This window comes from Mobula birostris, chromosome 5 (assembly GCF_030028105.1).
Source record: "Mobula birostris isolate sMobBir1 chromosome 5, sMobBir1.hap1, whole genome shotgun sequence".
Classification (NCBI taxonomy): domain Eukaryota; kingdom Metazoa; phylum Chordata; class Chondrichthyes; order Myliobatiformes; family Myliobatidae; genus Mobula; species Mobula birostris.
This window is the reverse complement of record NC_092374.1, coordinates 29,350,010-29,374,280: the sequence shown is the minus strand read 5'-3', so window position 1 is coordinate 29,374,280 and position 24,271 is coordinate 29,350,010. Positions and strand designations below refer to the sequence as shown.

At 42.4% G+C, this 24,271-nt stretch overlaps 1 protein-coding gene across 6 annotated transcripts in view; it reads right to left on the bottom strand.

Annotated features, from left to right (window-relative positions):
• Nucleotides 1-24,271, bottom strand: part of snx25 (sorting nexin 25) — a 309,072-nt gene that overhangs the window by 242,024 nt on the left and 42,777 nt on the right. For all 6 annotated transcript variants that reach the window (XM_072257752.1, XM_072257750.1, XM_072257754.1 and 3 more), the window contains exon 3: nt 10,810-10,894. In XM_072257752.1, coding sequence (XP_072113853.1) covers nt 10,810-10,894 — 85 coding nt within the window. The remainder of the gene's footprint in view (nt 1-10,809; nt 10,895-24,271) is intronic.

The window sequence follows — 24,271 nt, the reverse complement described above, 5'->3', positions numbered from 1 at the left end:
AATTCATAACTTCAGATATATTAGGATTAAACTTCATCTGTCCATTTTTTATACAGGCATCTGTTAGTCTCGTGAGACCATGGATTTGCGCCTTGGAAGGTTTCCAGGGCGCAGGCCTGGGCAAGGTTGTATGGAAGACCAGCAGTTGCCCATGCTGCAAGTCTCCCCTCTCTACGCCACCGATGTTGTCCAAGGGAAGGGCATTTTGACCCATACAGATTGGCATTGGTGTTGTCGCAGAACCATGTGTGGTTAAGTGCCTTGCTCAAGGATACAACACGCTGCCTCAGCCAAGGCTCGAACAAGCGACCTTCAGATCACTAGACGAACGCCTTAACCACTTGGCCATGCACCAACACACTTTATTAACTGATAAATATCATCCTGCAGTTTAAGATTATTCTACTCTCTACCATTGCATTTCATGTCACCTGTGAACCTACCAATCATACCCTAACCAACACAGAAAAAATACTGGAGGAACTCAGCAGGTCAGGCAGCATCTGTGGAGGCGAATAAACAATCAACATTCCAGGCCAAGACCCTTCATCAGGACTGGAAAGGAATGGGGAAAGCCAGAATAAGAAGGTGGGATGAGAGAAAGCTGGCAGGTAGCAGGTGCGACCAGGTGATAGGGTGGGGGGGAAATGAAGTAAGAAGCTAGGAAGAGATAGTTGGAAGAGTTGAAGGGCTGAAAGAGGAGGAATCTGATTGGACCATGGAAGAAAGGGAAGGAAGGGGGAAATGAGAAAGGTGATGGGCAGGCAATGAGAAGAGAGGGGTGAGAGGGTAACCAGAATGGAAAATGGAAAAAAAAATTAGGAGGGCCAGTGGAGAAATTACCATACGTTGTTGAAATCAATACCCATGGTATCTGTACGGAGGTTAACCAGATGGAATACGAGTAGTAGGATCCTGTCATGGAAGTTATGGAGAATAATATGCTCAAAACAGAGACTCATGGGGTGGTGGGCAAGGACAGCAGAACCCTATGCCTGTTATGATGGCAGGAGGATAGGATGAGGGCAGATATGTGGGAAATTGAAGTGATGGAGCTTACAAAGATAGAGGGCTATGTGGTAGGGAAATTCTAGACAGTTTCTAAAGTAGGTTACGTGGTCAGCACAATGTTGTGGGCAGAAGGGCCTGTAACGTGCTGTAGCTTTTCTATGTTACTATTTCTAAGTTTATGTGGGTGACAGCAGCATCGATGGTGGTGGTGGAAGGGAAACTTCGTTCTTTGTGGGGGGGGGGGGGAAGAGAGAAGGAGGACACCTCATATGTTCTAGAATGGATAGTCTCATCCCAAGAACAGATACAGTAAAAACAGAGAAAGGAATAGCATTTTTTAGAAATCAAAGTGTGGGATTATACCCTGACATTCACATCCAAATTGTTAGCAAGAAGGTTCTCTGCACCAATTCTTGCAGTACAACACTGGCCAGTAGCTACCAATCACAAAACCACATGAAGCCTTGTCATGGGCCTTACAAAGTCCAGGCAGGGCACATTAATTGCACTGTCCTCATCAAAGCTCTTTACTACCTCTGGAAAAATTCAATCAAGTAGGCCAGGCACAATCTCTCCCTAATAAAGGAAGGTGACATTTAAGAGAAAAAAACCCACCAACTCCCACAGTTAACTCAAGTACACTTCCCCCCAATCCGTTATTTGTACGGAAACAATTACTTTTTATCAGTTCCTCCATCTTCACAGCATCTGTTCTTGAGATGAGGCCTTCCACTCCAAGACATCCAACGTGTCTTCCTTTTTCAGTAAATAGGTTTTACCCCCACTGTTATTGATGGGGCCCTCACTCACATCTCCTCTTTCACACAGTTCCGCTTTTACCCCATTCCTTCCCAGGGCAGAACAGGAATAGAGATCCCCTGGTCCTCACCTATCACCCCACCAGTCCACATACCTAGCAAGTCATTTTTCACAACCTCCGCCAACAACAACTGGATCCCAACAGCAACCACATCTTCCCCTTCCCTCCCTGTTCCACAGGGATCATTCTCTCTGTGACTCTGTGGTTCTGCTCATTCCTCTCCAGCCATTTCCTGCCTTCCCAGGCACTTTCCCCTCTAAATGCAAGAGGAATATCACCTGTCTCTACTTTTCCACCATCCTGAGCCCTAAACAGCGCTCTCAGGTGAAGCAGTCTTTCATATGCAAACCCCCAGCATTACTTATTGCATTCAGTGCTCATGTTGTAACATCTCTACAGTGAGGCCAGAGGCAGACTGAGTGACCACTTAGCCAAAAATCTTCACTCTGGATCCTTCTGTTGCCAGCCATTTTAATTCTTCTCTGCATTCCAGCACCAACATATCTGTTCTATGTACTCTGCTGCCAAAATGAGGCTAAATGCAAGCTAGAGGAATAGTGCTTCATATTCCAACCTGGTTAGCCTACAATGGGCAACATGAACATTGAATTTTCCAATATCAGTTAACTGTCTCCCCCCCCACCACCCCACCATCCCTTTACTCTCACCTCCTAATCTGTCCTGCCACCATAATCATATTTCTTTCCCATACCCTCTCCACCTGCCCATCATCTCACAGCTTCTCGTATGATTCCCACTTTTCCTTCACCTCCCCCCCCTGCCACCCCACCAGGATACACCTGCCAACTTTGCTCCTCCCCTTCCCTCCACCTAATTTGTTCCAGCTATCGCTCTTCCATCTTTAAGTTCAGATCAAGCGACTGGGCCATCAATTTCTCCTCCACAGATGCTGCTCAGCATTTTGTATGGTGCTCCAGATTCTACCATATGCAGTCTGTTGTGTCTCCATCTTTGATTAATCCTGCTTTTCTAGTTTAAACCTGTCTGTCAGATTATTTCCAAAAACTCACCTTATAACATGCTTGGTTCCATAGTGCAAACTAGAGATTGACCAATTTAGGTTTTGCTCTACAAATAACTCTGCTCTATTCTGAAGCTTGGAGATGAGTTGCAGGCAAGGTAATGAGAAAATACATCCTCCTCTTTCCAGACATGGAAGATAAAGTGATGAATTTGTGACTGAAGCATTAGCATCAGTGGGATATTACGCACTTCCAGGGACTGATTGTGATGACTATAGTTACAGCCTGAAGTAGTCCACGTGGTAAAATGGATATGCAAGTTGAAGTTCAGTGAGTGAAGTGCAAAGAAATAAAACTTGCACGGACAAAAAACATGAGGGTACAAATAAGTGACATGCTTTTGAAATGTGCAGGTGAACATATTTCAGCAGCAAAGGGAGAAACAGAGGCAAGCAAGGCAGCAGTGGAATTATGTAATTTTCACGATCGACCATAAATAGGATTTGTACCTTCACATGGAATAAGTCCATAAGATTTTTCTAGGGTCTATCTCAGCTGGAATGAAGATGAATGAGTAGCTAGGGAGGCTGAAAAGCAAAATCTATAAAGGATATCTTCTCTGCAGCCTTTTAAGGTCCTGAGCTGAAAGTGCATTTGCAGAAGTTGCTGGCTTTTTTTTTTTAAGTTGGCAGCATGGTTGAAAATTGAAGTTACCAGACTAACTGCATTGTACTTGCAGATTATGGCTTTTAGTTCTGTTAAATATTGTAAGAAGCAACTATTTTTCCTCCTCCAGGTGCAGACTTGAGCTATGGTTCCCTTCAATCATGTTTTCTATTTCAGAACTTTCACTTCCTCAGCCTCCACTTATAAACACACAAGACGACATTTGATGGGCTGATAAAGCTAGATATTTCCTAATAGAAGATTACACCACATCTATAGAATTAGAGACTGAAAACAAAATGCAGATATAAAAGGTTGCTCTTTAAACTTAAAAACTCTTGAATTGTTTTTCTCAAACTATTTTTATAATAAGGAAAATGAAACAATACATTCTATTTGTTTTTGGTTTTAAAAAGGGTATTATTTACAAATAATTATTGGAACGACATCTTATATTCCACCTAAGTAGCCTCCAACCTGATGGCATGAGCATCAACTTTCTAACGTCTAGTACTTTTCTCCCTTCTCCCTTCTTCCATTCCTTGCTCTGACTCCCCTCATACCTTTTCTCATCTACTTCTGGTGTCCCCCCCTACTTCCCTTTCTCCTATGGTCCTCTCTCCTCTCTTGATCCCTTCTTCTCCAGCCCTTTTCCACCCATCACCTCCCAGCGTCGCAATTCATCCCACCTAGCTTCACTTACAGCCTTCCAGCTTGTACTTCTTTCCCTCTTCCTTCCCCCTTCCTTTCCAGTCCTGATGAAGGGTCTCAGCCCGATACGTTGACTCATTATTCCTTTCCATGGATGATGCCTGACCCACTGGATTTCCATTTGTGTGCTTAGTCATAGCTATAAAGCAAGTAAACCAGGGGACTGTGTGGTTCAGCACAGCTCCATTGCCATCTGCTAGTTTGCTGATGACATCACTGTCGTAGGCCGAATCAAAGATGGCAATTTATCAGCATATAGGAGGGAGATTGAAAATCTGGCTGTTTACATGGATTGCATCCTATACTGTACGTACAGCTTCAAACATGTTCAATAACTTAGATAGATCTGTGGGCCTTGAATGAAATTGCTCATCTACAGTATGTAGACTTTTATAGATCTGGATTTAGCATTTAGATTCTTTTTGCCCCACCCAGAAATTACAGAAGTTGTGTGTCTAGGTTATATTATTTGCCAACTTAGAGCAGTGCATTCTGAATGGCAACAACTGACTGAAAAGAAATCCTTAGATCCCATCTAAACCCTCCAGCCTTTTCTCTTAAATATACTGTGTGTCCTATAGTTTTGGAGGCCTTTGCTATGAGAGAAAAAGTCTTATTAACTAGCTTGTCTATGCCCCACATAATTTTGTATTTCTCAAAAAGGTACTTCCTTAATTTTCTCTACTTCAGAAAAATAACCTAACCTTACCACTCTATACCAAAACCATGCTGAAAGTTGTATCACCAGACGGAGAAACAGCAGTGTTCGAGCTCCTAGCTGGTGTGCTGCAAGGAGACACTCTGGTACCCTACATCTTTATAATTGTCCTTGATTATGCTCTGCGTCAAGCTACCAAAGATCATGACAAGCTTGGTTTTACCATAAAACCAGGGTGAACCAAAAGGGTCAGACCAGTTACACTCACAGATCTCGATTTTGCAGATGACATAGTCCTGTTCTCTGACCAGATGGAGGAAGCACAGCAGCTACTGACAAAAGTGGAAATAGAATGCAATAAAGTTGGACTTCACCTAAACGCTAAAAAGACAGAGTACATGGCATTTAACTGCGACGAAGGTACTCTCAAGAATGTAAAGAATGATACCATTAAGAAAGTCTTTGACTACAAGTACCTCGGGTCAGGAATGATGAGTTCGGAGAAGGACATAAAGATACAGAAGGCGCTGGCGTGGAGGGCTATGAACGACATGAAGGAAATCTGGAAGTCGAACCTGACCAGAGGGCTTAAACAGAGGATTTTCATAGCAGTCATTGTGTCCATTCTCACGTACGGATGTGAGACGTGGACACTCACCAAGATGATGTGCAAGTCTCTAGATAGTTGCTATACACGAATGCTCCAGGTGGCTCTTGATGTGAGTTGGCAACAGCACATAACGAATGTCGAGCTCTATAACAACCTACCGATGCTCACCACTAAAATCGAGGCGAGAAGACTGCAACTAGCGGGGCACTGTCTATGCCACCCCGCGCTACCTGCCAGCCTAGTCATCATATGGGAGCCCAAGAACGGGAGGATGAACCCTGGGAGCCCTCCCAAGACTAAGGTCAACACGTTCCTAGAAGACAGCGGCACGGCTAATGTAGATGAACTGAACACACTGATGAGGGAGAGGGAGAAGTGGAGAGTCCGTCATAATGCCCGACGCCGGCCCCCTAGGCCTGAGTCAACGTAGTAGTAGTAGTACCACCACTCTATCCTCAAACTACACTTCATCCCGGGCAACATGTTGTCAAATCTCCACTGCACCCTATCTAAGGCAATCATGTATTTTATGTAATGTCACTGCAGAATTGCATACAGTAGCCCAGGTATGGTTAATCAATGTTTTATAAACTTGCACATAGCCTCCCTGTTCTTATATCCACATCCCAGCTAATAAAGGTATCTATCCTTATCTACCTGCATTGTCACTTGCAGGAACCCTTAAACTTGTACACTAAGGTCCCCTCCTCTGTACTCTGTAGGGCCCCATCTTTCATTGTATGATGCATCATTATTAGTCCTTTCCAAAATGCATCACCTCACTTTATTAGGATTAAACTCAATATTATCCTAAAACTCAAAGACTATTCTCCTTGCAATCAACGTTATCACCAATATTTGCAAACTTTCTAATCATACTTTTTAAAATTAATATATCAAAATCATTACAGTGTCATAACAGTTAATGTTCCAGCACCAATCTTTTTGGTCAAAGGGGTCCAACCAAAGCACAACCCTCCACCATCAACTTCTACCTCCTATTACCAAGCAATTTTAGATCATATTTAGAAACTTACACAGGCTCCAGCCCATTAGATCAGTTTCCTAGGTTTAAGGACAACAGCCTTATTTACATAGAACATCGAATAATACAGGCCCTTCGCCCACAAGTTGCGTTGATCTTTTAACCTACTCCAAGATCAATCTCTTGCATAGTCCTCATTTTTTCTTTCATCCATATGCCCATCTAAGTGTCTCTTAAATATCTCTGATTTTTGTGCTTCTACCACCATCTCGGCAGCATGTTCCATGCAACCACCACTGTCTGTGTTTTAAAAAACAACTACCTCTGACATCCTCTCTATTTTTCCACAATCACCTTAAAATCGTACCCCCTCATATTAGCCATTTCTGCCCTGAGTTAAAGGTGCTGGCTGTCCACTCTATCAATGTTCTTATCATCTGATACACCATTATCAAGTCACTTCCCATCTTCCTTTGCTCTAAGGAGAAAAGCCCCAGCTCACCCAACATTCCCTCTTAAGACACTGAAATCCATATAGACCACATCAATTACAATATATCATATCACCTCTTCATAAAGTTCAAGCAAGCTAGTCAGATATGATCTCCCTCTAACAAAACTAGCTTAGCAATCAATCTGACTTCCAAGTGCAGACTAATCCTGTCCCTCAGAACTTTTTCCATTAACTTCCCTGTCATAGTGATAAAGAGGGAACATTGTTGATTTATGATGTTTGCTTTGTTGCTGAACATTTTCACTTGTAAAGGCCTTGGTCAAACAGTAACATAAATCTTAATTAATGCAAAGCAGTACCTGATTCACACAGGCCAAGCTGCAGCTACCCCCTTGTCCTGGATTCCACCCACTGCTGTCCACATTCACATATCTTAATGTATGAGAATAGGATCAAATCCCATTGAATACAAATAGCTTAATGCATCATTAGAATCTCATGAAAAATGACCAAGTAAGCAAGACAGAGCTTTTCAGATGCCCAGTTACAACTTCAAACACCATTTAAAATTGGGTGGATAACAGAGACAAAATCTAATTACCATCTAAGTTATAAGAAGATGGAATTGCTCTGAAGGCCATTTAAGGAGATCAAACACCACTTTTCATTTTCATGGAACATGAAAATTACAGGAAAGCACAAATAATTTATATTTTTCATTTTTCATACAAACAGGCAAAATGATTAAAAACATGAATATCAAGCAAATATTTGTTTTTCAAACTATAGTTAGTATGAAATAGAAGCTGTACAAATTGTTGTGAGAAAATCATCATTTAGAAATCTGATTATGTCAATAGCTTTAATAAGTAATATTCATATCACAAATAATTACTTGTCTGGCAGCTTAATTAACCTGGGATTCTCCTGGCCAACGAGGCTTTGCATCAGAATGGCAAACCTGTAAATATTTCTTTGCATCTACTGTGAATGCCCACAAGAAAATGAATCCCAGGGTAGTATATGGTGGCATACTGTATAAGCACTTAGTTAATAAATTTACTTTGAACCTTAAACGCCAGCTACCAATTATAAGCAAGCCCTTGTGAAACTGCACGATGTTGTCTACAAGTAAGAAACAGCCTATCCTGACACATTTCAAATTATAGTCAGTGACTTTAATCAGGCCTGTTTGAAGAAAACCCTGCCCAATTATCACCAGCATGTAACCTGTTACAGCAGAAGTCCTAACCTACTAGACCACTGATACACTCCGATAAATAATGCCTATCGTTCCCTCCCGAGACCGCATTTTGGCAAGTTGGATAATTCAGTTGCACTCCAATTACCTGTATACAGACAGAGCTTAAAAATCAAGGCTCCAGAAATCAAGACAACTAAGGAGGTCGTAGTGGGATGCAGAAGAATGGTTACAGGATTACCTCGAGTCAGTGGACTGGGCCGTGTTCAAGAACTTATCTAAGGACCTGAATGAGTCTACCAGGGTTTTTACAGACTTTATTAAAACAGCTGTAGGTGAGTGTGTCCCGATGAAATCATTCAGGGTCTTCCCCGATCAGAAGTCCTGGATGAACAATGAAATCCGGAATTTGCTGAGAACCACATCACAGGCATTGAAGTCCGGAAATCAAGAATGCTTCAAGAGATGCAGGTATGACCTCAAGAAAGCCAACTCAGGGTGAGGTTGAGATTCCAGACTAGACTGGAATCAATGAGGGATGCTCGACAACTGTGGCAAGGTTTGAAGGCCATAACCTCCTACAAAGTTAGATCTTGTGACATAGGGGACAGCAGACCTTCGCTTCCAGATTAGCTCAATGCCTTCTTTGCTCACTTTGACCACCAGAACAGGAAGGAACCATCGCGCACCCCATGTCTCCTGATGATCCTTTGATTTCAATACTTGAAGAAATTATCCAGGCTGCCTTCAAGAGAGTGAATCCAAGGAAAACATTCCATCCGGATGGAGTATCTTCCCGAGTACTGAAGACCTGTGATGACTAACTAGGTGGTATATTCACTGATATCTTCAGCCTCTCTGCTTCAAGCAGGCTTCAATCATACCAGTGCCCAAGAAGAGCGTGGTAACTTGTCTCAATGACTATTGCCCAGTGACACTTACATCTACAGTGTTGAAGTATTTTGAGAGGCTGGTGTTGAAGCACATCAGCTCCTGTCTGAGTGGCAACTTGGATCCACTCCAATTTGCCTACCGAAGCAACAGGTCTATAGTAGATGCCATCTTGTTGGTTCTTTGCACAACCTTGGAACATCTGGACAGCAAAGATGCATACATCACGATGTTCTTTATCAATTACAGCTCAGCATTTAATACCATCATTCCCTCAAAACTAACTTGTAAACTCCAAGACCTGGGCCTTAATACTCCCTTGTGCAATTGGATCCTCGATTTCCTCACTTGTAGATGCCAGTCAGTTCAGATTGGTGATGAATCAGCATACAGGAGGGAGACTGAGAATTTGGCTGAGTGGTGTAACAACAACAACCTCTCACTCAATGTCAATCAGACCAAGGAACTGATTGTAGACTTCAGGAGAGGGAAACCAGAGGCCCATGAATTAATAATCATCAGAGGTGGAGAGTGTCAGCAACTTTAAATTCCTGGATGTCACTATCTCAGAAGACCTATCCTGGACCCATCATACAAATATAATTGTGAAGAAAGCACGAAAACACCTCTACTTCCTCAGAAGTCTGCAGAGATTCAGCATGTCATCAAAAACCTTGGTAAACTTCTATAGATACGTGATGGAAAGTATGCTGACTGGCTGCATTACGGCCTGGTATGGGAACATCAATGTCTTTCAGTGTAAAATCCTACAAAAGGTAGTGGATTTGGCCCAGTGCATCATGGGTAAGCCCTCCCAACCACTGAGCACATGAAGCATTACCATAGAAAAGCAACATCTATCAAAGATCTTCACCACACAGGACATGCTCTTTTCCTGCTGCTGCCATTAGGTAGAAGGTACAAGTGCCTCAGGACTCACATCACCAGGTTCAAGAACAGCTACTACTTTCAACCATCAGGCTCTTGAACAAAAGGAGATAACTAAATTCATTCTACTTCTGGCGTTCCTACAACTGATGTTCTTACTTTGAGGACTTCATCTTGTTATTTCAAATTCCTTATTCATGGCTATTTATTTATATTTGCATAGCTTGTTTTCGATTGACCCTGTTTACAATTACTGTTCTATAGATTTGCTAAGTATGCCCACAGAAAAAGAATTTCAGTGTTATTTGTGGTGACATGTATGTACTCTGATAATAAATTTTACCTTGAACTTTGAAATTTACTTAGGACTTTGAACACTTGGAAGATAATCCTTTTAACCAATAACCAATTTCCCCCAGGATCAATAAAGTATGACTATGACTATGACTTAACAAGCCTTTGGAAAGTAAGCTCTGCCCAATTTCTACTAAGTGCAAGTCCGATATGTGTGGAATAGTCTGCTTCTAAATCAGTGCTAAGTAATAATTCCTTATTATGTCTTTAAACAAACACAACTAACTTCTTTGAAAATCAAGTTTGCAAAACGATCAGGGAATGCGTGGAAGAGTATCTTCGTACTCAATTGCACATTAGTGCCCAATTACAGGATAATCAACTGGTTACTGCAGTGAAGTATTTTTTTATAAATTTAATCAAAACAGAATTTATTTTCATCACATGACCTCAAATAGATTGCACAGTTCTGTGCCAATTTAATATATGCAAAAAAACGGTTTAACAATTCCAGTACTCATTTAAGTTTTATATTTGTAATATAGTCCATAACCTGAGGATTTACAGAAATTACTTCAACTTATTTGTCTGCTCATTTTTCTTTCCACCCTTTCAGAATAATTAAAGACAAACGTACCTTCTTTCAGTGCTTTGTCCATATTGTGTGAAAGAACTACTCTTCGTGTGGGCACAGGTTCAGATGAAATGCCTGACAGGCGGCCCTGAAAATGAATATTTATACATTATGAACATGATGATTTTGGACATACAACTTTGCCTTAATGGTGAGTAGAAGATGGGGCTTAAACCTACTAAGTATTCACGGAGATCAAAAGAACAGTCTCAGTAATGATGGCAATTTTTCTGGTTACATTCCTATGGCATTAATCATTGGCCACATAATACATTCATCCTCATTGTGTGTTGGATTTCCATCCTAAAATTGCCAGAAAATCATTGCAGATTGAATTAGTTAACTAATAAGCCACTGCAATGGTGGCTAAGCAAACCATTCTGTTCACGTAGGTTATCTTTTCAATAAGCATAATTATGAAATCACTCCCTCCTCCAAATAACATCTGAAGCTTGTACAGTATATATAAAGGAATAACAGTAAATTACCCAAAATCTGATACTCAGACAGCTTCCTACTAAGTTTGGAAATACTTGGCATTATTAATGACAGCTCGATTTTTATTCATATATATTTTCAATTAATGTTCCTTGTGCACTTGCCTTTTAAACTAAGGATCAATTTTGGAGATCGAAGTAGATGATCAAGTAGCTACATTAACCATCGTACTTTGACACCATGAGACATATTGTAAAAGTCCTAAGTTCATATCTAATTACATTGCAAAATAGAGTACAAGCCTAGTAAATAGTCTGGCCAATATACATGTCCATTCCATATCACCTTAGACAGCTTCAGCTTGATTAAACATTAATCAAGAATCATTCTGTTTCTCTCTCCACAGATGCTGCCTGACCAGCTGAGAGCTTCTGCCACTTTTTGTTATTCTATCCATTCTTACTCATTGAGAGAAGAGCTGCTCCTGAAAAAATTAGGGCCATGACACAACACAGACAAATTCAAAGTACATACAGTGGCATTCCTGGTCATTCCAGTATTTGCACAATTTATCTTTTGCACTCTGGTTGAACACCCAAGTTGAGGGTCTTTAATTGATCCTGTTATGGTTGTAATTATCCAATAGATGTATTGCATATGCTTGCAAGAAAGTGAATCTCAGGGTTGTATATGGTGGCATACAGTGGCATGCAAAAGTTTGGGCACCCCTGGTCAAAATTTCTGTTACTGTGAATAAATAGCTAAGTGAGTAAACGATGAACTGATTTCCAAAAGACTAAGTTAAAGATGACACATTTCTTTAATATTTTCTATTCAAAAGTTCTATTTAGAAGATTCAAAGGAACATCTAAACAAGCCTGATGCATTTTGGAAACAAATCCTGTGGACTGATGAAGTTAAAATAGAACTTTTTGGCCGCAATGAGCAAAGGTATGCTTGGAGAAGAAAAGGGTGCAGAATTTCATGAAAAGAACCCCTCTCCAACTGTTTAGCATGGGGGTGGATCGATCATGCTTTGGGCTTGTGTTGCAGCCAGTAGCATGAGGAATATTTATTGCTAGGAGGGAAGAATGAATTCAATTAAGTACCAGCAAATTCTGGAAGCAAACATCACACTGCCTGTAAAAAAAAAGCCAAAGATGAAAAGAGGATGGCTTCTACAACAGGATAATGATCCTAAACACACCCCAAAACCCACAATGGACTACCTCAAGAGGCACAAGCTGAAGGTTTTGCCATGGCCCTCACAGTCCCCTGACCTAAACATCATCGAGAATCTGTGGATAGACTTTAAAAGAGCAGTGCATGCAAGACGGCCCAAGAATCTCACAGAACTTGAAGCCTTTTGCAAGGAAGAATGGGCAAAAATCCCCCAAACAAGAGTTGAAGGACTCTTAGCTGGCTACAAGAGGTATTTACAAGCTGTGATACTTGCCAAAGGGGTGTTACTAAGTACTGACCATGCAGGGTGCCCAAACTTTTGCTTGGGGCCCTTTTCCTTTTTTGTTATTTTGAAACTGTAAAAGATGGAAATAAAAAAGTTTTCTTGCTTAAAATATTAAAGAAATGTGTCATCTTTAACTTTGTCTTTTGGAAATCTTAATGCATGCATTACTAAATGACAATAAAAGAGGACTACATGTCTTCATAATCTAAAAAAAAATCAGTTCATCTTTTACTCACTTAGCTATTTACAGTGACAGAAATTTTGACCAGGGATGCCCAAACTTTTGCATGCCACTGTATACTGTATACCACCATATACAACCCTGAGATTCATTTTCTTGCAAGCATATTCAATACATCTATTGAATAATAACAACCATAACAGGATCAATTAAAGACCCCCAGCTTGGGTGTTCAACCAGAGAACAAAAGATAAATTGTGCAAATACTGTACAAGAAAGAAAGAAATAACAATAAATAAATAAATCATAAATATCAAGAACACGAGATGAATAGTCCTTGAAAGTGAGTACATTAGCTGTGGGAATATTTCAGTGATGGGGCAAGTGAATTTGAGTGAAGACATCCCCTTTGGTTCAAGAGCCTGATGGTTGAGGGGGAATAACTTCCTGAACCTGGTGGTGTGAGTCCTGAGGCTCCTGACTTCCTTCTTGGTGACCAGCAAAAAGAGAGCATGTCCTGGTGATGGGGGTCCCTGATGATGATGCTGCTTTCCTGCAACAGCATTTCAAGTAAATGTGCTGAATGGTTGGCATGCCCTTTACTCGTGATGGACTGGGCTGCATCCACTACTTTTTGTAGGATTTTCTGTTCAAGAGCATTGGTGTTTCCACTCCAGGCTGTGATGCAGCAATCACTGGACAGGACTCTGTACTACACATCTACGGACGGTTGTCAAAGTTTTAGATGTCATGCCAAATCTTCACATCCTCCTAAGGGAGTAGAGACAGCGCCGCGCTTTCTTCGTAACTGCAGTTTTGTGCTGGGCCCACGACAGGTCCTCCGAAATAATAATACCAAAGAATTTAAAGTTGTTGTCCCTCTCTACCTCTGATCTTCCGATGAGAACTAGCTCATGAACTTCTGGTTTTGTTCTCCTGAAGACAATAATCAGCTCCTTGGTCTTGCTGACAAAGAGCAAGAGGTTGGTGTTGTGGCACAACTCAAGTCAGATTTTTAATCTCACTCCTATATGCTGATTCATCACCCACCTTTGATTCAGCCTACAACAGTGGCATCATCAGCAAACTTGAATATGGCATTGGGGCTGTGCTTAGCCACACAGTCATAAGTGTAAAGTGAGTAGAGCAGGTGGCTAAGTAGACAGCGCATGGTGCACCTGTTCTGATGGAGGTCGTGGAGAGCTTGTTGCCAATCCGAACTGACTGGGGTCTACAAGTGAGGAGATCAAGGATCCAATTGCACAAGGGGGGTATTGAGGCCAAGGTCTTGGAGCTTATTGATTAGTTTTGATGGGATGATGGTATTAAATGCCAAACTGTAGTCGATAAATAGCATCTTTGCTGTCCAGATTTTCCAGGGTTGAGTGAAGAGCCAATGAGATGGCATCTGCTGGACCTGTTGCTCCAGTATACAAATTAGAGTGGATCTAAGTCACTTCTCAGGCAGCAGTTGATACATGTTTCATCACTAATCTCTCAAAATACTTCATCACTGTGGCCGTTACTGCTACTGGATGATAGTCATTGAGCCAGGTCACCACACTCTTCTTAGTACCGGTATAACTGAAGCCTGCTTGAAGCAACTGGGCACCTCAGACTGCCGAAGCAAGAGGTTAAAGATCTTAGTGATCACTCCAGCCAGTTGGTCAGCACAGTCTCTATTACTTGGCCTAGTACCCTGTCTGGGCCAGATGCTTTAAGGGTTCACTCTCCTGAAGGCTGCTCACACGTCAGCCTCAGAGACTGAAATCAAAGGATCATTGGGGGATGAGGGTGTTTGTGATGAGTCCTCCATGCTTTGATGGTCAAAGTGAACACAGAAGGCATTGAGCTCCTCTGGAAGTGAAGCCCTGCTGTTGCCAACGTCACTTGATTTAACTTTCTAAGAGGTGATAATATTGAAGCCCTGCCACAACTATTAAGTATTCTTTGTTGATTTCAAGTTTAGCTCGGATTTACCACTTTGCCGATGAAATAACTTCCTGGACCTCTCGTAACTTTGTTAGTCACCAGACCCGAATGCCTCTGATCTGGCTCTCAGCAGATAGCAGATCTCATGGTTCATCCAGGGTTTCTGGTTGGGGAAGACTGAATTATCTTGTGGGTACACACTTGTCTACAATTTCTTTAATACAGTCCGTTACAACCATGGTGTGTTCATTCAGATCCACAGATGAGTCCTTGAGCACAGTCTGGTCCACCGACTCGAAGCAATCCCGTAGCCACTCATCTGCCTCCCATGACCACCTCTTTGCTGTCCTAATCTTTGGAGCTTTGCTCTTTAGCCACTGCCTGTATGTAAGTAGAAAGAAAGCCAAGTGATCTGATTTACTGGAATGCAGTCTGGGCAAGGAACAGTAGGCCTTCCTCATCTTAGTATAACAGTGGTCTAGTTTGTTGGGATCTCTGGTGCTACAGGTTATATGCTGACGATTAGAGCTCATGCTAGTCACAGCACCTTAAAACTACATCACTATAAATGAAAACATTAAGCATGGAACCACAGAAACTCGTCTGGAAAAAATAACTACCTTCATCTCCTGAGATACCAAAATACAATAAAGAGAATTTCCAGTAATATTAGAGTGCCCAGAATGCTAACATTTTTCCATGTCCATTTTAAGCTGGCAGTGAAAAACTTCATGACATTACCTAAGATTTCACTACATGTATATGCCACAAACAGCATCAACTTATGACACAGTGCTCCTCAGATAACTCAAGATATACATAATTGATGGCTCTCTGCAGTTCAGAAATGCATCATGCCATTTAGAAATTGGAATAAAAGGCCATTAATATATTATCAAATTCAGGACTGACAGTATAACCCTAAGAAATGCACATTATAAATTTAAAGACAAAGGCTTGAGAGGATTCCCAACTCTCATCTCTGCAATCCAACCACGCTAACATGGTTTTACATTGAATACCTACAGTACTGTGCAGAAGTCTAGCACATATTTATAGCTAGGGTGCCCAAGATTTTTACACAGTACAGGATTTGTCAAGGTAGAGCACAGAGCGAGTTTGTAAATCTGACAGATGCAAAGGACATTGAGAATGGTGAGGGTGGAGCACTGCGGGAGGGGTATGGGAAAGGTGGTAGAGAAGGCAGTCCAAAAGCAGGTGGTGGTGAGGGTGCGGACAGACCCAGCCCTGAGACACCAGGCAAGGTCATTTGATTCCAAACAATTGGTTTATTGATCATTAGAGAATGTCTCTCTGGTGTTTCCCACTCTCTCCTCTCCCTTCTCCTTTTCCTAACTATGATTCCTTTCTCCCTGCCCCCTTCCCACTCTCAGTCCACAATAGAGACCCATATCAAAATAAGGCTTATCACCATTCATCTGTTATGTTTCTTTTTGTGGCTGCAGTACAGTGCAATACACAAAATTACTACAAAACTGTGCAAAAGACTTGGGCACGCTAGCTATACATGTCTGCCTAACTTTTGCACAGTACTGTACGATGGTAACCTTATCACAAGCTAAATTCCAACCATTTATACATGTTACACATGATGCAACATCAGCACTTTGAGTATAATCTACAGGTGGTACTTGCAGGACTTAAAGCACCTTTTATTAAGTAGAGATCCCAGATTTTGTGTAGAGATTTTGGACGCAGTCAAGGTAACAACTGAAGAACACAAACTGAGATTATACAAGGTGGTCTTAATTACACCAGATAAACACAGTAGCACAAAGCAGTTTGACTTTCACTCCCAGACTTTCATCCAGTTAACTATGTAACACAAGTGTAGACGGCAAGGAGATTAAATCAAAAGCATAGAGCCACATTAATTTTTTTTTTTTTAAGGTCCCCTTCAAATACACACGCATATATGCCTATTGGTTTTTGTCTTCCCCGAAGATGGCAACACTATCTGGTAGATTGCAGCGGCTAAATCAGGGCAAACCAAAACTGAATTTGAACTTGTGCAGAACACCCTGAAGGTTAACTTACAGGTTGATTCAGTGATGAGGAAGGCAAATGCCAAGAGGTTAAGAGGGCATATTCAAGAGGTCTAGAATACAAAAGCAAGGATGTGATGCTGAGGTTCTATAAGGCACTGGTGAGGCCTCACCTTGTATTGTGAACGGTTTTGGGCCCCTCATCTTAGAAAAGATGTGCTGGCATTAGAGAGGGTTCACAAGGATGTTTCCAGGGATGAAAGGTTTATCATACGAGGAACATTTGACAGAATTCAGAAGGATGGGGGGGACGTCATTGAAACCTTTCGAATGTTGAAAGGCCTAGACAAAGTAGATGTTGAAAGGATGTTTCCCATAGTGGAATAGTCTAGGACAAGAGGGCACATCCTCAGGATAGAGGGGAGCCCTTTCAAAACAGAGTCAGAGAAATTTCTTAGAAACATAGAAAACCTACAGCATACAGGCCCTTCTGCCCACAAAGCTGTGCCGAACATGTCCTTACCTTAGAACTACCTAGGCTTTATCCATAGCCCTCTATTTTTCTAATCTCCATGTAGCCATCCAGGAATCTCTTAAAATACCCTATCATTTTCACCTCCACCACTGCCGCCGGTAGCCCATTCCACGCACTCGCCACTCTCTGCATAAAAAACTTACCCCTGATATCTCCTCTGTACCTACTTCCAAGCACCTTAAAACTATGGCCTCTCGTGCTAGCCATATCAGCCCTGGGGAAAAGCCTCCGACTATCCACATGATTAATGCCACTCATCATTTTATACACCTCTATCAGGTCGCCTCTCATCCTCTGTCGCTTCAAGGAGAAAAGACTAAGTTCACTCAACCTGTTTTCATAAGGCATGCTCCCCAATCCAGGCAACATCCTTGTAAATCTCCTCTGCACCCTTTCTATGGCTTCCACGTCCTTCCTGTAGTGAGGCGACCAGAATTGAGCACAGTGCTCCAAGCGGGGTCTGACCAGGGTCCTATATAGCTCCAATGTTACCTCTCCGCTCTTAAACTCAACGATTGATGAAGGCTAATGCACCGTATGCCTTCTTAACCACAGAGTCAACCTGCATAGCAGCTTTGGACTCAGACTCCAAGATCCCTCTGATCCTCCACACTGCCAAGAGTCTTACCAGAAATGCGAAGAAATTTTTTTAGTCAGAGGGTGGTGAGTCTATGGAATTTGTTGCCACGAGCAGCAGTGGAGGCCAAGTCATTAGGTGTATTTAAGGCAGAGATTGATAGGTATCTGAGTAGCCGGGGCATCAAAGGTTATGGTGAGAAGGCGGGGGAGTGGGACTAAATGGGAGAATGGATCAGCTCATGATAAAATGGCGGAGCAGACTCGATGGGCCGAATGGCTGACTTCTACTCCTTTGTCTTATGGTCTTATGGTCTAATGCTATATTCTGCCATCATATTTGACCTACCAAAATGAACCACCTCACACTTATCTGGGTTGAACTCAATCTGCCACTTCTTAGCCCAGTTTTGAATCCTATCAATGTACCGTTGTAACCTCTGACAACCCTCCACACTATACACAACACCCCCAACCTTCGTGTCATCAGCAAATTTACTAACCCATCCCTCTACTTCCTCATCCAGGTCATTTATAAAAATCACAAAGAGTAGGGGTCCCAGAACAGAACCCTGAGGCGCACCACTGGTCACCGGCCTCCATGCAGAATATGACCCGTCTACAACCACTCTTCGCCTTCCGTGGGCAAGCCAGTTCTGGAGCCACAAAGCAATGTCTCCTTCGATCCCATGCCTCCTTACTTTCTCAATAAGCCTTGCATGGAGTACCTTATCAAATGCCATGCTAAAATCCATATACACTACATCTACAGCTCTACCTTCATCAATGTGTTTAGTCACATCCTCAAAAAATTCAATCAGGTTTGTAAGGCACAACCTGCCTTTGAAAAAGCCATGCTGACTATTAATAATCATATTATGCCTCTCCAAATGTTCATAAATCTCTTCTCCATCAACTTACCAACCACTTAAGTAAGACTCTCTGGTCTATAATTTCCTGGGCTATCCCTACTCCCTTTCTTGAATAAGGGAACAACATCTGCAACCCTCCAATCCTCCGGAACCTCTCTTGTCCTCGTTGATGATGCAAAGATCATTGCCAGAGGCTCAGCAATCTCCTCCCTCGCTTCCCACAGTAGCCTGGGGTACATCCCGTCCAGTCCCACTGACTTATCCAACTTGATGCTTTCCCAAACCTCCAGCACATCCTCTTCCTTAATATCTACATGCTCAAGCTTTTCAGTCTGCCACAAGTCATCCCTACAACTGCCAAGACCCTTTTCCGTAGTGAAGTATTCATTAAGTACCTCCGCTATTTCCTCCGGTTCCATACACACTTTTCCACTGTCACACTTGATTGGTCCTATTCTCTCACATCTTATCCTCTTGCTCTTCATATACTTGTAGAATGCCTTGGGGTTTTCCTTAATCCTGTCCGCCAAGGCCTTCTTATGGCCCCTTCTGGCTCTCCTAATTTCATTCTTAAACTCCTTCCTGCCAGCCTTATAATCTTCTAGATTCCTATCATTACCTAGTTTTTTGAACCTTTTGTAAGCTCATCTTTTCTTCTTGACTAGATTTACAACAGCCTTTGTACAACACGGATCTTGTACCCTACCATTCTTTCCATGTCTCATTGGAACGTATCTACTCAGAACCCCACACAAATATCCCCTGAATATTTGCCACATTTCTTTCATACGTTGCCCTGAGAACATCTGTTTCCAATTTAGGCTTCCAAGTTCCTGCCTGATAGCCTCATATTCCCCCTTACTCCAATTAAATGTTTCCCTAACTTGTCTGTCCCTATTCCTCAATTCTATTTCCTTTATCATAGTATTGGGGAGGAAGAGGGACAGACAAGTCAGGGAAACATTTAATTGGAGTAAGGGGGAATATGAGGCTATCAGGCAGGAACTTGGAAGCCTAAATTGGAAACAGATGTTCTCAGGGCAATTCTGTGATCACTATCTCTAAAATACTCTCCCACTGAGAGACCTGACACCTGACCAAGTTCATTTCCCAATCCCAGATCAAGTACAGCCTCTCCTCTTGTAGGCTTATCTACATATTGTGTCAAGGAACCTTCCTGAACACAGCTAACAAACTCTACCCGATCTAAACCCCTCACTCTTGGGAGATGCCAATCAATATTTGGAAATTTAAAATCTCCCACCACAACAACCCTATTATTATTACTCCTTTCTAGAATCTGTCTCCCTATCTGCTCCTCGATGTCCCTGTTACTATTGGGTGGTCTATGAAAAACACCCAGTAGAGTTATTGACCCCTTCCTATTCTTAACTTCCACCCACAGAGACTCCGTAAACAACCCCTCCATGACTTCCTCCTTTTCTGCAGCCGTGACACTATCTCCGATCAACAGTGCCACGCCCCCACCTCTTTTTCCTCCCTCCCTATCCTTTCTGAAACATCTAAAGCCTGGCACTTGAAGTAGCCATTCCTGCCCCTGCACCATCCAAGTCCTTATAATGGCCACAACATCATAGCTCCAAGTGCTAATCCATGCTTTAAGCTCATCTACTTTATTCATAATACTCCTTGCATTAAAATAAACACATGTCAAACCATCCGTCTGAGCGCGTCCCTTCTCTATCACCTGCCTATCCTCCCTTTCACACTGTCTCCAAGCTTTCTCTATTTGTGAGCCAACCTCCCTTTCCTCCGTCACTTCAGTTCGGCTCCTACCCCCCCAGCAATTCTAGTTTAACTCTCCCCAGTAGCCTTAGCAAACCTCCCTGCCAGGATATTGGTCCCCCTTGGATTCAAGTGCAACCCATCCTTTTTGTACAGGTCACACTTACTTCAGAAGAGGTCCCAATGGCCCAGAAATCTGAATCCCTGCCCCCTGCTCCAATCCCTCAGTCACGCATTTATCCTCCACCTCATTCTATTCCTATACTCACTGTCGCGCGGCACAGGCAGTAATCCTGAGATTACTACCTTTGAGGTCCTGCTTCTCAACCTCTTTCCTAACTCCCTGTAGTCTGTTTTCAGGACCTCCTCCCTCTTCCTACCTATGTCGTTGGTACCAATACGTACCACAACCTCTGGCTGTTCCCCTTCCCACTTCAAGATACCATGGACGCGATCAGAAACATCCCAGACCCTTGCACCTGGGAGGCAAACTACCATCCGCATTTCTTTCCTGCGTCCACAGAACCGCCTATCTGACCACCTAAATATAGAGTCCCCTATCACTGCTGCCATCCTCTTCCTTTCCATGCCCTTCTGAGACACAGGGCCAGAGGTGCAACCACTATTGCTTCCCCCAGGGAGGCTCTACCCCCCCCCCCCAACAGTACTCAAGCAGGAATACTTATTGTTAAGGGGGACAGCCACTGGGGTACTCTCTAACACCTGCTTCTTGCACTTCCCTCTCCTGACTGTTACACACTCTCTGTCTCCTGTGGTCCCAGGGTGACTACCTGCCTATAGCTCCTCTCTATCACCTCCTTACTCTCCCTGACCAGATGAAGCTCATCGAGCTGCAGCTCCAGTTCCCTAACAGTTCTCTAAGGAGCTGCAGTTCAACACACCTGGTGCAGATGTGGTCATCCAGGAGGCCGGGAGTCTCCAGGACCTCCAACATCTAACACTGAGCACAGAAAACTGGCCTCACACACATATCTTCTGTCTTTATTTTAAACAGATAACCTACCTGGCCTTGACCCCTTATCGCCTAAGCCCTGTTGAGCCAAAGCCTTCCTACTCTGTCTCCCACTACTCCGTCGCCCGCTCTGTAAATCTGTCTTCTTTTTAAACTCTTCCCGCTGTTCTCACTGGCTGACTTCCACGCGTATGCGCAGTCGTGCCCCATTCAAACTGCTGAAGAAATAACCAAAGGGTGGTGAATTTGTGGAATTTGTTGCCACATGAGCTGTGGAGACCAGGTCATTGGGTGTATTCAAGGCAGAGGTTGATAGGTTCTTGATTGGACATGGCATCAAAGGTTACAGGATGAAGGCTGGCAACTGGGGTTGAAGAGGAGATAGAAAAAAAGGATCAGCCATGATTGAATGCCGGAGCAGGCTTGATAGGCCAGCTTGTTTATTCTGCTCCTCTGTCTTATGGTCTTGAACTTGTACTGGGTGTACCAGAGCCCCTACTGCTGGGCAACTGCTGGTGATTTACAACAGGAATCAGCCAGCTAATGGACTTTCATGGATGAGGAATAATAGCATGACAGAATTTATGCCAAACTATATCAAACTACAATAGAGTATGAAGCACGAGTTGGCAGCAGCAAACTGGTAAACTACACTCTAGGACACAAAGACAAATAAACAAAGTTTAATATTTAAAACAATGAAAACATATACCCCTACAAGGCACTAAAATTCCACTGGACAAACAGTCTGGCTGTGCCAAATATTAGTAGGTTTAGATCAGAGGTCAGTGACTTACTGCCAAAACCAGCAGCAAGCCTGTGGATTAGGAACATCTGAAAACTCAGCAAAGGAAGGTCGAGACATGAAAGTCAAGTAGTCAAAAATATGAAAAATACAAAAACTTCTACATATGAAGCAAAGAGAAGCACAGAGCAAGTTTCTCCCCATGAAGAACGGTGAGTACCTTGTAAGGGCCACGAAGAGTAAATCTACAACTACTTAAATTATGGTTATTCAATTTATGACTTTCTTGTGACAGAGCTTTGAGTTCACTCTTTCGATTTACCAACAACAAGATATGACAGTGGAATTTAAGAGGCTGTTAAACACAAACATGCAGGGAATGGACAGATATGGATCATGTGTAGGCAGAGAGATTTAGTTTTATTCAGCATCGTGTTTGGCACAGACAGAGTAGGTCAAAGGGCTAGTTCCTGTGCTGTTCTATATTCCAAAAGATAACGTGGATGGCTTACAGGAGACAGGAAAAATACATTGGTGAATAAAGGAAATGTCAGAGAAATTCAATAAATGTTGATGATGTTTGTTAGATGGCTGGAAATCTAAATACTGAAGAATAATGCCTAAACTGAACAAAGCGCTGAAAACAAACTCAGCGTGGGAATAATTGGTGGGATTGAAAACTGATACATCACCAGAAAGTGAACATCTGCTTTTCAAAGTTTTGAAAGAAGTGACTATGGAATTGTGAAGGCATGGGTTGTCATCATACAAAGGTCCAAAGATTTTAGAATATTTCTCACAGGTTGAAAAGTACCAAATGTAACATCGCTACTTAAGGAATGTGGAAGGGAGAAGACAGGGAACTCTGGACCAGTTAACCCGATGTTAATGGGGAATGTATTATAATTTATTATTAAAGTGGTAACATTGAAAATATGATCAGCCAAAAGGTAAATTATTTTTGTCAAATCTACTATTGCTTGACTGAGTTTAGAAAAGTGAGAGGTGGTCCTATAAAAACATGCCCCCCTCCTTCCCTTTCTCGACTCTCCTCTCCTATCAGATGCCTTTAGCCCTTTACCCTTTCCACAGATCACCTCCCCCACTAACCTACCTTCCCTCTCACCTGGCTCCACCTATCACCTTCTAGCTTGCACTTTTTCTCCTCCACCCCCCACTTTGTTATTCTGGCTCCCCCACCCCCTTCCTTTCCAGTCCTGATGAACAGTCTTGCCCCAAACATCAATTCATTATTCCTCTCTATAGATGCTGACCGACTTGCTTGAGCTCTTTGAGCATTGCGTGTGCATCTCTAGATCTCCAGCATCAGCAGAACCTCATATTTCTTATTATGTCAAACTTGTAAAGATTGCAGAAGACAGATGCAGAGATTATGTTTCCCTTGCATGCATCTGAATGTTTCAGTAGCAGTGAAACAAACAGAATGATGACAGAAGTGAAATAGCTTCTCTTAGGCATGATAGAGTACTCCCTTTATTTATATCCTCAACAGCAAAGAAGTTCATGTTACTAAAAATGATCATCAATAATTATGGTATATTTGACAAATGAACATTGTGCAAGTGCTTGTCACTGCAAGTATCACTGTTTTATAAATGGTCTATTCAGTGGATGTCTGAAGCCCCATGGTCAATTACAACAATACTAGGAGAAGGTGTAAGCTATCTAAATCTTTTACCTTAGCTTCATTTTCATTCACTACCTTCGTATCTGTTCATCTCCAGAAATGTATCAATCTTTTTCCAATAAACTTAATAACCTCTTAGTAAAGAATGGGTGGGCTCCATGGTAGTGTAGCAGTTAGCACTACGCTACTGCAACACCATCTGTAAGGAGTTTGGACGTTCTCCCCATAACCATGTGGGTTTCCTCCAGGTGCTCCAGTTTCCTTCCACAGTCCCAAGACATACTGGTTAGTAGGTTAATTGGTCTTTGTAAATTGCCTGTGATTGTGTGTGTGGCCCCCGTCTGT